This window comes from Olea europaea, unplaced genomic scaffold (genome assembly GCF_002742605.1).
Source record: "Olea europaea var. sylvestris unplaced genomic scaffold, O_europaea_v1 scaffold1020, whole genome shotgun sequence".
Taxonomy (NCBI): Eukaryota; Viridiplantae; Streptophyta; class Magnoliopsida; order Lamiales; family Oleaceae; genus Olea; species Olea europaea.
Genome location: NW_019227527.1, coordinates 26,713 through 42,278, shown reverse-complemented (window position 1 = coordinate 42,278; position 15,566 = coordinate 26,713). Strand labels below are relative to the sequence as shown.

The 15,566-nt window shown below is 36.4% G+C and overlaps 4 protein-coding genes across 5 annotated transcripts in view; 2 read left to right on the top strand and 2 right to left on the bottom strand.

Annotated features, from left to right (window-relative positions):
• Positions 1–140: 140 nt before the first annotated feature.
• On the top strand, positions 141–4,382 carry LOC111372672 (ankyrin repeat and SOCS box protein 9-like). Of its 2 annotated transcripts, none has more exons than XM_022995051.1 (9): positions 141–442; positions 548–615; positions 1,200–1,410; positions 1,485–1,588; positions 2,996–3,071; positions 3,236–3,295; positions 3,398–3,448; positions 3,540–3,618; positions 4,043–4,382. In XM_022995051.1, exons 1-9 carry the CDS (start codon positions 440–442, stop codon positions 4,126–4,128), a joined length of 738 nt encoding a protein of 245 aa, XP_022850819.1. In that variant the 5' UTR covers positions 141–439; the 3' UTR covers positions 4,129–4,382. The 2 variants fall into 2 exon arrangements, with proteins under 2 accessions (XP_022850819.1, XP_022850820.1); XM_022995052.1 differs by having other exon boundaries at positions 145–442; positions 1,488–1,588.
• Positions 4,383–4,749: 367 nt separating this feature from the next.
• Positions 4,750–5,943, top strand: LOC111372659 (E3 ubiquitin-protein ligase ATL4-like). The gene is made up of 4 exons (XM_022995041.1): positions 4,750–4,755; positions 4,881–5,014; positions 5,153–5,240; positions 5,389–5,943. The coding sequence occupies exons 1-4, from the start codon at positions 4,750–4,752 to the stop codon at positions 5,941–5,943; spliced, it is 783 nt and encodes a 260-aa protein (XP_022850809.1).
• Positions 5,944–6,235: 292 nt separating this feature from the next.
• LOC111372671 (1-phosphatidylinositol-3-phosphate 5-kinase FAB1A-like) lies at positions 6,236–13,187 on the bottom strand. Its single transcript, XM_022995050.1, has 9 exons — positions 12,542–13,187; positions 12,090–12,434; positions 10,471–10,929; positions 10,033–10,364; positions 9,803–9,926; positions 9,572–9,715; positions 7,690–8,841; positions 7,165–7,431; positions 6,236–6,733 (listed from the first exon to the last, which is right to left on the bottom strand). The coding sequence occupies exons 1-9, from the start codon at positions 12,758–12,760 to the stop codon at positions 6,503–6,505; spliced, it is 3,273 nt and encodes a 1,090-aa protein (XP_022850818.1). The 5' UTR covers positions 12,761–13,187; the 3' UTR covers positions 6,236–6,502.
• A 197-nt stretch (positions 13,188–13,384) lies between these two features.
• The window catches only part of LOC111372658 (1-phosphatidylinositol-3-phosphate 5-kinase FAB1A-like), a 13,613-nt gene continuing 11,431 nt past the window's right edge, over positions 13,385–15,566 (bottom strand). Inside the window, exon 4 of the mRNA XM_022995040.1 lies at positions 13,385–14,014. Within this exon, the coding sequence (XP_022850808.1) occupies positions 13,441–14,014 (574 nt within the window). The 3' untranslated portion in view covers positions 13,385–13,440. The remainder of the gene's footprint in view (positions 14,015–15,566) is intronic.

Genomic DNA, 15,566 nt, shown 5'->3' with positions numbered 1-15,566 from the left:
TTTTGAATAGTAAATTGATGGAAAATGTGTGGTTGAAAAATAAGGAAAAGTTTTTTATTAACGTGTAATATTATTTTAATAAAAAATGTGTGGTTGAAAAGAATAGAGAGAGAAATGTATTTTGAAAAAAATGGGTACCAAACGGGGCTATAATGCTGACAAAAATATGATAGAGTTTTTTGATGGCACGTGTGTTTTCAAGGACAGAACGAGGGACAAAAGAAGTCTTATAATGAAACTGAAGAACTTTTTCATGTGCTTGTATTGTTCTCCTAGTGATGTGGTGGACATAATCTCCTTCTAGATATATATTTGGCTGTATTTTTTATTCCATATTTGTACCAATTATTACCTTCCGTATTTCTCATCATCCACATTTTTGCAGCATCACTGCCGATGTTGTGGCCGAACTTTATGTGCTGAACATTCATCAAACCAAATGGTATGCACTCTACGTACTCATGAACTTGTGTGCCGTACCTGGCTATTGGTCTACACATAGGAAATTACATAATTAATTTATCTGTTTTTCTCTTCTTTTGTTCAGGCCTTGCCACAATTTGGTATTCACTCTGATGTGAGAGTATGTGCTGAATGTTTCAATAATGCCTCTAGGTAATTTCCTTTATGTGCTAGTGTGGATTGTCCAAGCCAGAATTTATGTTTGACTTTCTAAATAGTCATACGTAATCACTAAAAAGTGATGAGAGTGTTAATCAATCAAAGCCACAGCGGGGCTGAAAATATGGCTGCCATATATTCACTAATAATTACCTTCAAATTTGAAGTACTTACTATTAAAAAAGTCTAATAGATGCTCTTTTGATCTTCAACAACAAGCTGTCTAATGCTGTACGAATTGACTTTTAAAACCAAGGTGGGATTATTGGTATAGATAACAAATATACAGAATATCTTGCAAGCATGCACCATATTTAATTCTGGAGTTGAAATCTCTATATTCATGCTAGTTGTTCATAATCTTTCTGTTTTCAAAACTGCCACCATACTATTTGGGCAAAGTGATTTTTCTTTTTGATTGATTCGTGCTTATTTTGCTATCTTTCTCATGCTGCAACCACAGAGTTTCTGAGAACTTCAAATTCATTGAATCATTCTGTTCCATCACTTGTACCGAAAAGGTTGTGTTTTGAAATTTTCATTTATTTAACTTCCTTAATGGAATATCGTACTCATAGATCAAAGAAAGATGACATGCCAGCTTCTTCAAATGGAGTTAATGCTGCAACAGATTCAGTTTCGAGGTTGGATATCAATGTTGTTGAAGATACCAAATCTGAACCAACAGCTGAGAAACTACCAGTTCCTGGCATTTTAGAGTGCAAATGTGGAATGCCTTTGTGTATTTGTGAAGCACCAGCTCCTCCAACTGATTCTGTTACCCTACAGGCAAGTGCTCTCGCATGTCTGGTAATGCATCTTGGGTGAACCCTGTAGGCCTCAGGGATTTCATTCTATTGCAGCAGGTAAAAACTACTTCCACTCCCACAATTCAATTGAATCCAAAACCAAAAAAGGCAGACCCAATTCCAAAGAGAAGAGGTTCAACATCAAACAGCAAACCCAGGTATACGAATGTTTGTTTAAGTTGTTGATAGTCTCCCTGTATTCGTCTTGACATAACACATTTTGAGTCAAACTTACCTATTATTAGCTTTAGTGGTAAATTATAACAATCTATCTCTATGAGATGAGATCTCTTGTCTCCATTTGGCTGTTCCTCCACTCTATTTTTTGACAGTTCATCACATCACCTCTTGTTAGCAAATGGGAAGACGCGAACTCAATACACTATTAGTGACATCACCTCTGAAATGGCATCTTCTCATTTATTAACAAGAACTTATGTGCTTGTCAAAAAATAAGTGGGAGACAGCCAAATGGGGACTTCCATTGGGCATCATGATGCGTAAGATTGAGCAGTAACAACAGTTGAATCTAGTTCTCAGTAAACTTGGGTTGGCTACGGCCTACGTGAATCTAATTTAACCACTAAATCCAGAAAAGATTTCATAAAATCACCTCGTTTATGTTTCAGTTCATTAATCAATTTATATATTACTATGTTGATTGAATTTCAAGTGACGCTAGGACCTAATAGTTGTTTATGTCCAAGTCATTATTATTCTCGAAATTCTGTTTCCTTCTAAGATCAATTTAGTTGACAACTTAAGAGTTTTAGCTCTTCATTTTGCACAATTTTTTATTTTTTATTTTTTTGGGTAAAGGGAACCTTTATCAAATATGAAATTGGTTATATTAAAGAATATTTTAGGTTTTCTACTACTTAACAAGAGTTTTGTCCTTTGTGACCCTCTGAGAAATTAGGCATCAACGTGGATTGGAATAACTTATAGCGCATTCCCCCCTGCGTCACATTAATTTCTAGATCGAATTGAAATTGGAACTAGAGTTGAACCTCCAACTTTGTGGTAGTATGAAGATTACATGTTACAGTGGCTCGAAGGATGGCTTTTGAGGCTACATGAATTCAGAATCTCTCCTCCCTGTTGGTGAAGCAAACAAGACGCCGCATCATTGTCATCACTATGCAACTTGGAAGCACATAATCTTCTAACAACTTGCCCATGGTGACATACAAAGTCATTAAAATCTGTAGTTAGCTTGTGACTTAGCCAAATAATATATGGGAACTTGTGACCCTTGCAGCTCATTCCAATAGGACAATCAGGACATCTATCTTCAATAAGAACATATCTGTTAACCCAGGAGGTATATATGACAAGAAGCTCAGTACTTAGTATGGTCCCACTAGGAAGTGTTACCCAAATGGTTATCCACCACAAGATGATTCCCCCAGAATTGGAATGCAAAACCTCACAGTTACTATGAGCCTTCATTATGATATACATCTGTCATAAAAGGTTTCATGGTTCTGTTTAATGTAATCAATTGTTTTATGACTATGCTTGTGAATTACTCTAATACTGAGTACACGTGTAACATCTTGCAGTACTATATTTAATCATGGTCAAGCTACTAACACTACCCTAGATAGATCATCCATGGATTATGAAGTTAGTGGAGAGGTATGAGATCTACACTTTTGGTTGGTTACTATGTTTTCAATAGAAATATTTGCACAGGACGTGGTAAAATAAAATAAAAAATAAAAAATAAAAAATAAATAAATAATTGAATAGGGAACGATTAATTTCTCTAATTTAGAAGTATTTTGCAAACTATTGCGTAGGGTTTGAGAGAAGCTATAAAAAATGGAGATACAGCTTCTGCTAAAAAGCTTTTGACTCAGGTACTTTTTCCCTCCTTTTCCCTTTTTTTATTCTCAATGGTAGATTGGGGCTTTAGTGCTTTCTATGCTCTGATATAAAACTGAATATTTTCAAACTAGTAGGGAGTGGATGCAAATTACTGTGACAAACAAGGGTCATCTTTATTACATCTGGTACTCTCTCCCCACTCTCTCCCTCACTTGCATCAGAAGATTAAATAAGTGGATTTGAATACTCATCTGTTGACGCGGTTTAATACTGTAGGCAGCAGTTTTCAATCAAACTGAGATAGCTTTTGCCCTCATGGATCATGGAGCAAGCATGGACTCCAAGAATTTACAAGGTAAGTGGTTTATATTTTCAATATTTGTCCATCTTGAATGGGTTGTGGGATAGTCTTCTAGTTTTGAATACAAATAGATGTGTCCTCACCTTAATTGTTCCTGCGGCAGTTAGAAATAGAGGATATCTAAGTTAATAGCCAAACCTCTGTATTGTGCAAGCAAGCAAACAGGTCCTCATGCTTGTCATCTGTGCCATTCTGCAAGCAATTATGGCCTAATTTTCCTTTTTGCCTGACATCTATTAGATAGGGCATGTAAGTTACCGAGTGAAACAATCTTCTCTAATTTTCAGTTGGCATGCTTCACTCATTGTGTCATTCTGGTTAAATAATGGTTTAGATTCTTTAAGAGTGGGCTGCATTAAGTTTGGTTAAGTAACTATTTTCTTTCTTTTTTTTTTTTTTTTTAACCGTCTCTTTTCAGGTGAAACACCACTAGATTGTGCACCCGCCACATTGCAATACAGAATGAAGAAGAAGATAGAAGAAAGTATGCAAGGGGATCCATGAAATTCCATTTGTAGAAACTCTTTGTTTCTAACGTTTTGATGTGGAAAGTTAGCATACTTTCCACAAGCATTGGTGATTGTGATCTAATGTTTACTGATATTTATTAATGTTATTAGTGTCCCTGACCAATGATGAAACTCTTAATCATAAAATCTTTGACACAATTTTCAGTTATCATCCATGTTATGAATAACAATAGCAACGATGCAATAATCAGGTTTATTTTTAACGATGATTTATTTTTGCTTCATTCACTATTTCATGTTGTTACTTTCTGTTTTCTTTTACTTTGGTGGTGGGAAATGGTTTTTTGAACGTAAACTCTCAACACCTGCAATTTCCTAGTGTGTGAATCTTATATTACAAAGCTGTCGTCCATAATTTTTGTTTTCATTAGCTTGAACATGTCGTCCTTTTAGTTTTCCCTTGTTCTTCTTGATTGTATGATATTGAACTTGAAAAAGGTACCTTGTTTGTTCATGTGAAAATTAGTAGCAATCTTGTTATCTGGTAGATTGTAGTTGAAGCTTCCTTGAGGTTGAGGAGCACTAAAAAGTGTATTTCAGAAGCCTAAAGCAAGTGGGATTGGATTGGATGCTGATAAAGTATTCCATAACCGAAATGCAGGTACCTTCATTAGCTCAAATTTCATCATTTAAATCTAATTTATAGTTGGATAAACGTGTCTACTTTTCCTATTTTCATACGTACGATAAAACATTATTTACGTGCATTATAGAATTTTGAAGTAGGGAAAGTATGATATCAAATCTATGTGGAAAATGTCATCATTGGAGGAGATGCTCATGTGGATGTCAGTGGCATACTTTTTCCATGACCAACATTTTGCTTTGAAGAGTCTTTTTATTCTTATTGGCTTTGAAGAGTCTTCTTTTTATTTGCTTTGAAGAGTCTCTTTTTATTCTTATTGGATTTGAAGAGTCTTTTTATTCTTATTGGATTTGAAGAGTCTTTTTATTCTTATTGGATTTGAAGAGTCTTTTTATTCTTATTGGATTTGAAGAGTCTTTTTATTCTTATTGGATTTGAAGAGTCTTTTTATTCTTATTGGATTTGAAGAGTCTCTTTTTATTCTTATGGGATATGAGAAAGTAAAGCAGAAAAAGAAAATGTCACCCCACCCAACTTCTCCCCACTTTTTTTTTTGAAAGGTGCTTCTCCCCACTTTTCCCCACACGTTATCCACTGTGTAGATCTTAGGTTTATGTATATGTTTATATCTATAAATACCTGCCTTAGGCCATTAAGATTCCCCCCTCCCCTCTCTCCCCCCTTGTAATTGCAATGGTTGTGAGTGATCATATTCTGCTGTGCAAATCAGCTCTTATATTTGCTGTCACAAGATGTCTCTTGTCCTTTGCTCATACAGTCTCTAGTTCAATGAGCCTATTCTCTTTTTCCTCGGATTCGTTAACACGTATTTGGTTCAGATCCTCTCCTTCTTCTGCTTCATCGGCCAACCTGAAGATGGTTCGGGACAGTCTCGCCCTGACCACCTTCGGGGACATGACCGGCAGGTTGCCCGAAAGTCATGACACGTCGTGTGCTGTGTATTTGAACCGGTTGAGGAAGAAAAATGAGGTGTGGGAGCTTAGCAATTGCTGCCATATCTTCCACAAGCAATGTCTCGAGAGGTGGCTTGCTTATGATAGTCGGTTGTCATGTCCACTCTGTAGGGCGTCGTTGCTAGCCATTGGCCCACTTCCGCCTTCTTCCCGTCAACCGCCACCACCCAGCTGGGCTGTCGAGCAAATGCTTTATTTGTTTGGTGATGATCTGCTTCCTTGTGATTGAACCTACATTTTTGTTCAGGCCCTTCAATTTGAGTCTTGATATTAGCTTGTATATAATTAGTCAGAGATGGACCTTTCGTTTGTCAAGAAACAGTTGAGGGATTCTTAATTACCACGAAAAATAAAAGGTTTCCCAGTCACGAATTTATACTTCTGATTGACAATTAAAGGAATATATTTTTAATTGCACCTTTGTGCCAAAATATTATCAGACAATTTTAATAATATCTTCATGGCATCAAAATGGCTATGTAGATGTAAAAGCCAGTCAAAAGGAAATTCTAGAACAAGGGAGGCAAAAGAACAGGAAAGCATTTACTGGAGACTGGTGTACAATGATGCTGGAAAATGTCACACGGAGCACACAGTAAAAATTTTCTAGGCCAAAATCGGCGAGGCAAATATGCAAAGCATTGTATCAGAAAAAGGAAAGCTTTACTAACATACAAGTAACGTGCTGGATTCTAGTATGGAGCTTCATCCCATCAATCCATGGAGGATCCATCTGGCGACATCTATTTGCATTATCGTGAGCCACTGGGAATGATCGGTGAGGATGTTCACTGATCTGGGACCGCTAGAAAATAAGAAGATATAGCATGTCTAAACCTTTTCCTGTATTGCACAGGAGAAATAACTCCTGTTGGAGACATGCATAAGACTTTCTTAATCCAAGTTTCAAGATGCTTGTCCCAGGTATACTGTCTCATGAAATTACTAATCCCAATCACCAGCTCGTGCTTTTCCTCATCCAAGCCAACAAGTAGGGAGTAATCCGTCACATTTATTGTCTGTCATGTCACAAGCAAGGACGGATTAGGATAGCAATCACACTTGAGCAGAGCATAAAAGAATTATGGAAGCCTTGTCCTAAATGAATTCGGGATCAAGATTGACTACATGAATCCTTTTTCATCACTACATTTGATCCATCACTCATGAAAATGTACAAGAGAAAAACAATGACCGATCTAGGAGTACATTAAAGTACTTGAACAGAGAAAAGAGGAGAAAGGTCTGCCCAACTCGTATTGACTCACAATCATTTGAAAATGTGTCAGAATGTGTGTTATCATAGTCTAAATGATTTCTCCTCCTGATATGTGAGTTTGCATGTGTGTGTTCGTGTGAAATAAATGACAAGCTCAACTAGATATAAATCTTAGTTTCAGCAAACATAAAAGCTCATTCAAGCAATGAATAAGTTGAACAAGATGCTTACGGCAAGAAATGAAGTGTCATTCCATACAGCTCTTTCCAGCAACCGTTTTGCCTCGGTTCGCACAAAAATTGGAGAAGTTGCAATTTCCTCAATAAGGTTCTGATCAAGTAAAACTTTATCACTTCCATCTGAATCTGGATTATACCGTGATCGTGAAGAACCTTTGAGATCATACAATCTTGTGATGTTGCGCTTGAAGAAAAGATTTTCTGTTACCAGAACATCCATTTGTGATTCTTTCCCCTCCTTGAGATGCTTCCATGTCACCTTCAAGATGATAACAGATAAGCTAATAGCAACAAAATAATATGATTTTGTGTATTATAATAGACACGTGATACGTATATGATTGGAAAGATTTAGAGTCAACTAAAAAGATGACTGGCAATCAGTTAAATCGGCATTAAGCAAATAAGACTTCTGATGCGGTCAAAACACGTTCAAATGAATCCCGCACAGAGATTTTATGAACTCAACTTCAGGCACAATGATGTATATTGGGAGGTGAAATTGAAGAGCCAATACCTGATAGATGCCCAAGATCTTCGCCAGACAATTGGGAATTCCTGTATTGATTGATTCAGATAAATAATTGAAATAAGCTGGTGCAAACTTCGTGAATGATATGAGATCTGTCTTTGTAATCTGTTTAATAATAAATCGATTGTCCAAGGTTTGGTTCAAGATTACATTGCTCTTGCCACTCTGTGCACCCCTCATCTTACAGAGACTAATGGACCTAATGAAATCTAACTCGTTCAGGCAATAAGTTTCCCTTAAGGCCTTAAATTGCTTTGCAAAATAACAAATCACAGTATAATCCACCTTCTGTGGATGACCATCATTTGAGAAAGATAATTTGGCATGCAAGGTATTTCTGTCTAACAGTGAATCCAAACCTGACAAGCTTCGAGAGCCAGAATTAGACGAGAAGCTATCCTTGGACTCAGAAGCGGCCTTCTGTTTTTTAGGTTCATCTGACATTAAGTCAAGGTACTCTGGCGAGACAAGGGCATATGATATGATGCTGGTTGGCTCATCCTCATAAATCGGCAGAACAGTATCGGTGGAAGCCACAGGTAGGAGCATTCCGGCACTGCTTGGACGTGCTCTCTCTCTCAAAGATGAGATGTAGAAAGGGTTATACTCACTAATTTCCCCAAGGTTCAGTGAATTTATTGTTAAATTCTTGTCAAATGAGCCATACAAAGCTGAAGAGGATATTCTCGCCCAACTACTGGAATTATTGATATCATTAGGCCCTTTTGTAGGTAATGCAGAGGAAAGTGGGTGCGGTTCCTCAGTCAAAGACTGATCATTTGTACAGTTTAGAACACCCAAGTATTCTTCGGCTGATCTCATACCAGTAGGAAATATATTTGTCATCTGGCGATCACCATTCCATGCAGCATCTAAAATATTTATTAAATTTTCCATTGCTTGTAACTTCTCCTCTGGCTGAGCCAGTATCACAGCTTCTCCATTTTCAAGGTTGTCTGATTGATTGCTTGTATTTGTGCTAAAATAACTATGAGTAGAACTAGTAACATGTAACAAGCGTTGATCCCAGACATAAGAATGAAAAACTAACTGCCTCATTAATCCGTTGATTTTGAGAATGTCAGCCGCAGGCTGAACAACTTCATGATCCCTATTAAGCACTTGAGATAATAACTCCTAAAACAATATGAACTCTAAATTAGAGAAACAGATTCACAGCTAAGAAAATACTGTAAAATCATTTCTATTTTCTAGGGATATGCCAACGGAAGAAATTAAATCTTGAGATTATATTTACACCTTGCAAATGCACAGTTTTTGGGATACAAAAGAGCTTTTGTTGATTTTTGGGTAAAGATTGAAAAATAATGTAAGATTAATTAGTGCATGATGATGACTACATTATGTTATTATACAATAAAAATTACTAATGTTCTATGTGAGCCAAAAACTGACTAGACAGTTCAACCACCGTGTTAGCGGGTGAACCAATGACCCAGTGACTCAGTGACCCACCTCTTTGTCCAGGTCAATGCTCAGGTCGGGTTTGAAAACTGGGCTGCTAATGCTTAGCTCCTGTGAATGTAGCTTAAAATTTGGACAACTAAGTCGAAGTCAATAATTAATTGTAACTCCACGTTTCATTAGACTCACAACTTTTCAATTACACGTTTCTTCAATTTTTATGAAAATCTATTAAAAATCTGATTTTTAGTCACATCAAACTGGGGCTTAAAGTATATAACATGGTGGTATTGCAGTACAAAGCACAAATTGCGTCTATTTGCACCATGCAAAGAGGAGGAAATTATAAGATGCATCATGGTGTGGGCGCTGAACCAAAATATTACTTTAAAGAGGGATTGATAAAGATGCGGTACAAAGGAAATATAAAAAAGTTAACCACCTCAAAATCTTCTTTTTCCTTCTGGAGCATTGCTTTCAATTCAGCTATATGTTGACTGGACACAAAATCACTTGAATTTTTTTCTGAAATATGATGAAGAGCGTTCAGTTCCTCAGCAAATAAGAGTTCTGCCCTGCTTCTCACCTATAGTGATGCAATAGTCAATCACCCTATCAAAATGTAAACAAAAAAACCAAGGATTGCATTAGGAGAAAGTCTAAATAACCAAACCTTATCAGACTCCTTTTGTATCCACTCCTGCTTATCATAATTACAAACAATATTTGAGGGCGGAAGATAGACAGAGTAAATATGGATTGGAGCATATCGAAAACATGCAACCATCCTCCCAAAACTGCACATGCATAAACACTCAATGCCATCAGAGAGAAAATTACTTGAAAGCTTGAGTTGCTTGTAAGACTGCATCAGTATCATTTGAAACAGAAGAATGTATATACCCATAAAATCGGAGACATTCTCTATGTAGCGAATGACCACAGCTTGCAAACCTGTTTGCAGTATCATGTTTCGAAAACCTGAGTGCCAAAAAATTCCCAAATGATAGACGCAATGCAGCATCACTCATTACCACTCTTTTGGTGGCAGGAGGTAAACCATTGGTCCTTGGACATCTTAGGCACCGATGCCACGTCCAAATTTTTCCTTCTCGTTCACCTGGCAACAAGAACGCTGAATGCTTCTTTACAGAAATTTTAAGGCTTCCCTGTCGATGAGTATAGCAATGAAGATGTGCTTCCGATGGCATTTCACATGAGCGGCACCGGTAGCCCTTAAAAAGAAATTTTTAAATGAAACTCATATTCTGAATACAACTAACATAGTAATATGTAGCGATGTATGCAAATACAGAACATGCATAGGGAGAGAAAAGATACCTGATCAAACAAATGATCTCGAAGAAACCAACGCAAAGGCTTATCAAAGCTTCCATGGTACTTGATGCGAAAGATATCTCGTTGACAGACAGTTCCTTTCCACATACAACATGTTGACAAGGAGACCAAAATACCATGATGATCAGGAGATGAGGAAAAAGTTTCTCCTTTTAAAGATTCCATTTCCTCACTGCAGTTAATCTTGTGCAGTTCTGAAGATGCTATGTTTGATGTGCCTGAATGGGAAGTCAATTCAGTTCCATCTGCATGAGGACAGCTAACGTGTTGACCCACATCCATTAAATTGGTAAAATAACTGGAAACTTCATTATCATCTCCCTGTACTTCATTAGCTAAGAAAGAGGTCTCCAGAAACAGGTGATAAGCAGCAAACACTCCACGCTGGACTACATATTTAACTTTCTCCAATTCATCAGCACTCGCACCCTTGAGCAGAATCTGAAATAAAAGGAAAATTAACATGCCCACTCCTGCAGGATAGATTACTTTTTACTATAAAAAAACCTAATCCGTGCACAATTTTCATTAATAAGTGGTGACGAGAAACTTAGGAACTCTGCCTACTCAAGTATCATGTTAAATCACGTCATATAGAAGCTTAGACTGATAGAGAGAATAAACTTGTCTACTCAACTTGTGTCTTCAAAATAACAAGATTGTTCTTTCACAAATATACACCATAAAACCAAAATAGCAAGGGTAAATATATTACCACCACAAAATTTGTTTGTTCCACCTCAATTTTGAATGATTTTTTATCTATTTAATTGCCCCCGAGTAAATGACATAAATAATTTTCTATTTCCACCACCAATGATAACTTCTCTTCTTTTCCCTCACCTTGCCTGTGTGTATATATATATATTTTTATTTATTTATTTTTTTTGAGCTAAAACAATTTTCTATTTCCACCATAACCAATAACTTTTGCAGCCAAGAGTGTTTCTGCAAACACACAGAAGTCATCTCAATAAAAGTTAATTTAACATGCATAAATAGAATAACAAGTAGTTTATATAACCATTAGTCAGAGTAAATTTAACCTTTATTTAGTAAGAGCTACAAATGAGTATAATATTGATATATTTTATAAATTTCTATAATATTTAGGGGTTGTTTGAGCCCCATTTTCTTCAAAAAATGCATTTTCAAATAGTGTTATGATGGGAAATATGTGGTTAAAAAATAATGAAAAGTTTTGGATTTACGTGTAATATTATTTTATTGAAAAATGTATGGTTGAAATGAAGTCAAATCACTGTTGAAGAATGAATTTTGATCGAAAAAAATGGGGCTCAAACAAGGGCTTAAATACTCGACCCTAGAAAAAAATTACGATAAATTTTGTTAAAAAATATGCCTAAGACAATAAATCTTAAGAATTGTCCTCCCTGCTTTAGTTTCCACCATGAAACAGCATGTTCAACAATTTCCAGAAACAGAATCTGCTGCTTTTTAATGACCACTATAAGGCCCCACATGTGAACTTAAAACTGGAACAGCTAAAAGTAAAAAGTCAAACTTCGGCCATTGGATAAAAAAAATATAACTGATTAACGAAGGAAGAAAATGGACAAGTTAAATTCTTTCAGACTTACAGTACAACCGAATGGCTTTGGACAACCTTCAAAAAACATGAGAGTTTTATTTAACTTTTTCCCGCTTTGCCCTGCACTTCCATGGTCTTCCAGGAACTTCTCCACATGAAATGAGTCACAATAGCCTAAGTTTGGCGTCATAATATGATCTAGAGAAGGAACTATTTGAGCACCAGTGCAGCCGGCTATACGCTCTAAAAGCCGTCTCTTGATGTTATGAACAAGAGATATGCCTTTCCCAAAAAGGTATTTGCTTGCATATTGAGAAACCGATTTTTCCACTAAAAGAACATCTGGGTAGTGAGGTTGAATCTTTGCAGCAGCCATCTTCAAAGGGTCTATTTCCTGAAAAGAAGAAATCCATGAGTGATAAACTACCAATACGGCCACTAAAATCAGTAAAGAGTGTATAAAAGATGAAGAAATCAAGAGGATAAAGTCAAAGTCAAAACCTGCTGGAATAAAGTATGAAAACTTGACAAGTGATCAGCAACCCCTTGATACTCCAGGGAACCTCCAAGGAGTAGTAATCGTGGTTTATCAATGTCTGACTTCATCTGCTGATGAGCCACATATTTCTTGCAAACAATCCCTCTAATCACAACACTAGTGAAAACATAATGAAAATCCTGTGAGAATGAAAAATTGCGATGGCACCAAGAAGCATGCATTTAAGACAGCAATATATTATCTCCACTGGCTTGAGTCAGAAACTTTGAATCTCACACAATCAGTTGTATCTTCTATTAATTCATAAATTTCGTACCATATAGAATTCATGATTACTTTAGAGCAGGATATTTGATTTCTCAATAACCATCTATATTAACCACCCACTTAAAAATAAAACTTTAAATTTTTTGTTTGCAAATTTTCAAGTGTACAATCACTAAATCTAAGTATTTCAATAAAATCTTTTTTTTGAATCTTTTGTGACACATCAAGCATGCCCAAGTAACTAAAACTAAAATTAGTTAGAAAATAAAGATAACGGAGTTAAATATTGCAAAGCAAACATATAAATTAATTTTCCTGAAAATCGGCTGCATGACACAACTTAATGGATGGCATACACAAACACAAAATTTCACCACCTTCGACGAGATCCAGTGGTTTGTGCATCTGCCAATTTTAGATACAGAAATTAACAGAATGAAAAATTAAGATCAAACTCAATCATTACATATGTGATAGTAGAAGATTTATGATAAAAGTGATAGATAAAAGTGATAGTGGGTTATGAGCATCATAACAAAAACCAAATAAATTTTTATGGTGAAACAAATATATTATATTTCAAATGTGTGTAACGATAATAACATGCCATAAACAGGGGAGTAATCATGCAGAGTCAAACAAAATACCTCTCACTCCGACACCCTGAAGCTAAGTATTTAACCTTAACATATTCACCAGGATCCATTCCTCTAACCATGCTTGTATCCGGATTGAAAAGTGTGACAGCTTCCCAGGATAAAGAGGTAATGATATTTACCCAACTCTCTTCACCATCTTTAGTTACAGGTACGTTCTCACCCTGCAAAAGTTGAGTGATTAAATTTCTGAAATGCTCACCATCGACTTTTTTCATAGCCTTCTTGTGCTTATCATGTGATCTATCCCTAGTTTGATATTCCCCACCGCCCAAGCTGCTTGAGCCTGTAGCACAGTCACTACCACTATCATCATCGTTGTCAAATAAGAGAGCTTCTCTGTCCTCTTCATCTTCAGGCTCTGGAGGAAGCCAAAATGGAATATTATTCTCATAATCCACCAGTTCAACATCGTTACCATTTGAACCATCCAAAGTTGGTTCAGTGTGTTCCTCATGAGTATGCACTTTACGTTGCTCATAAACATGATCAATCACATTGCAATTGGTATCACCATTCAAGATATGTGAGTCATCATCCTCATCACCACTCCTGGATCACGAGAAGAGATGTATTTCATATATGGTTATGAAAATTCAGCTGGAATCAATAACATTGAGTGCGATTATGCACACACAGATAACAAAGAAAACTATTTTTTGAACATTATGAATGACAACATAGACAATTATCGACAATAGTGCCTACGAAAGAGTTGATAAAAGCTTTTCAATGCTGAGAAAAATGTAGTTGGAGTGGATACCTATATTTGTTTAAGCTCCATGACTAGAGACTCGCATTACTTCTCTAATGGTTTATGTGCATTATGAAAGGCCAGGGGTAGACAAAAGAAAACTTCCAAAACTGCATTGATGTGCTTCATCTGGTCCCATGGGGAGATGAAACTTAAGAGCTTTGATAATATCTTCTACTAAATTTTGAGAATAATTCTTGCATCTGACTTCTCATTGGATAATTTCTCGATCAAGGATGAGGACTTAATCAGAAGAGTTATGACCAAGGACATGTAAAATGGTTTGGAGGATTCTCTTTATAAAACCATGGCTTCTATATTTTGTGTTTTATCCTTTTTGAAGAGCAAATTTATTCCCACTGCCGCTACATATTCGTGATTAGAACTCTCGAAAAATTTTGTGGTAATTGCTTACACTCTCTCAACCTGGTAGTGCAGGTTTGTAGCTCTCCGAAGGCACAAGAACACTAATATCAAGATAAAGCTGCAGGATTTTGCAAAAATGGATTTCTGTTATGGAAAAACCAGGTGAACGAATCCATGGCAAAATAACTGTTACTAGTATCTGGATTACCACACAAGATCACTACATTACTAAGTTCGTCATTCAATATTTACCAAAATATCAGGGTTTAAACAGAACAAGAAATAATTTTTAAGTTTTATGCTTCTACTATACTGTTATTAGATTCTAACATTACACCATTCTAATGAGAATTTCTTAACGGCTAAATGGTTTTACATCTTATAAACTGAATCCAAAGAAACATAGATGAAATCATAGAATCGCAGATTACATCATAAACCCTAAATCACAACATCAAGGCTTAGATCTTTCAATCGAAGGCTCAGACCACACCCATTAACCATCACAGAGGCACCGAGACTCAAAACGAACCCTCACAACCCAAACACACCAAGGTCACTTCACTGGACTCAAGAAATCAAACTGCCTACCTTCGGTCGATCACTCACACCAAGGAGAATCACACAAGAACACGATTATCACAAAGATAATCAACCAGAAATCTCACAAAGAGAAGAAGGAAGGATCACACAGACAAAGGAACTCGAAGGTTCCAAACGGCAGAGAGAAAGAGAAAAACAGAAAGTGACGATCCAAGAGCCAAACAGGGAGTAAGGAAGATATTTATAGTAAATATCATCAACCGTTGATCAGCGGGTCAATCCAACGGTCCAAGAGCGACTAATGGTGTGTGGGCTGGATATTGGGCTCGATTAAGTGGGCCTTCTAGGTATATATTTAATGGACCAAGTAATAAATCCAATTTGGGCCTTTTCATCATTGCCTAACAGTTGGACTGGATCAAATGGCATCACAGCCCAACA

Coding starts and splice junctions, on each gene's coding strand:
- LOC111372672 (XM_022995051.1), top strand. Junction 1,411..1,484: donor CTGATTCTGTTACCCTACAG/GCAAGTGCTCTC, acceptor ATTCTATTGCAG/CAGGTAAAAACTACTTCCAC. Junction 3,296..3,397: donor CTAAAAAGCTTTTGACTCAG/GTACTTTTTCCC, acceptor TCAAACTAGTAG/GGAGTGGATGCAAATTACTG.
- LOC111372659 (XM_022995041.1), top strand. Junction 5,015..5,152: donor ATTCTTATTGGCTTTGAAGA/GTCTTCTTTTTA, acceptor TTGGATTTGAAG/AGTCTTTTTATTCTTATTGG. Junction 5,241..5,388: donor TTCTTATGGGATATGAGAAA/GTAAAGCAGAAA, acceptor TACCTGCCTTAG/GCCATTAAGATTCCCCCCTC.
- LOC111372671 (XM_022995050.1), bottom strand. CDS start 12,760: ATGCATGCTTCTTGGTGCCATCGCAATTTTTCATTCTCACAGGATTTT. Junction 8,842..9,571: donor AGGAAAAAGAAGATTTTGAG/GTGGTTAACTTT, acceptor ATATTGTTTTAG/GAGTTATTATCTCAAGTGCT. Junction 7,432..7,689: donor AGATCTTGGGCATCTATCAG/GTATTGGCTCTT, acceptor ATCATCTTGAAG/GTGACATGGAAGCATCTCAA.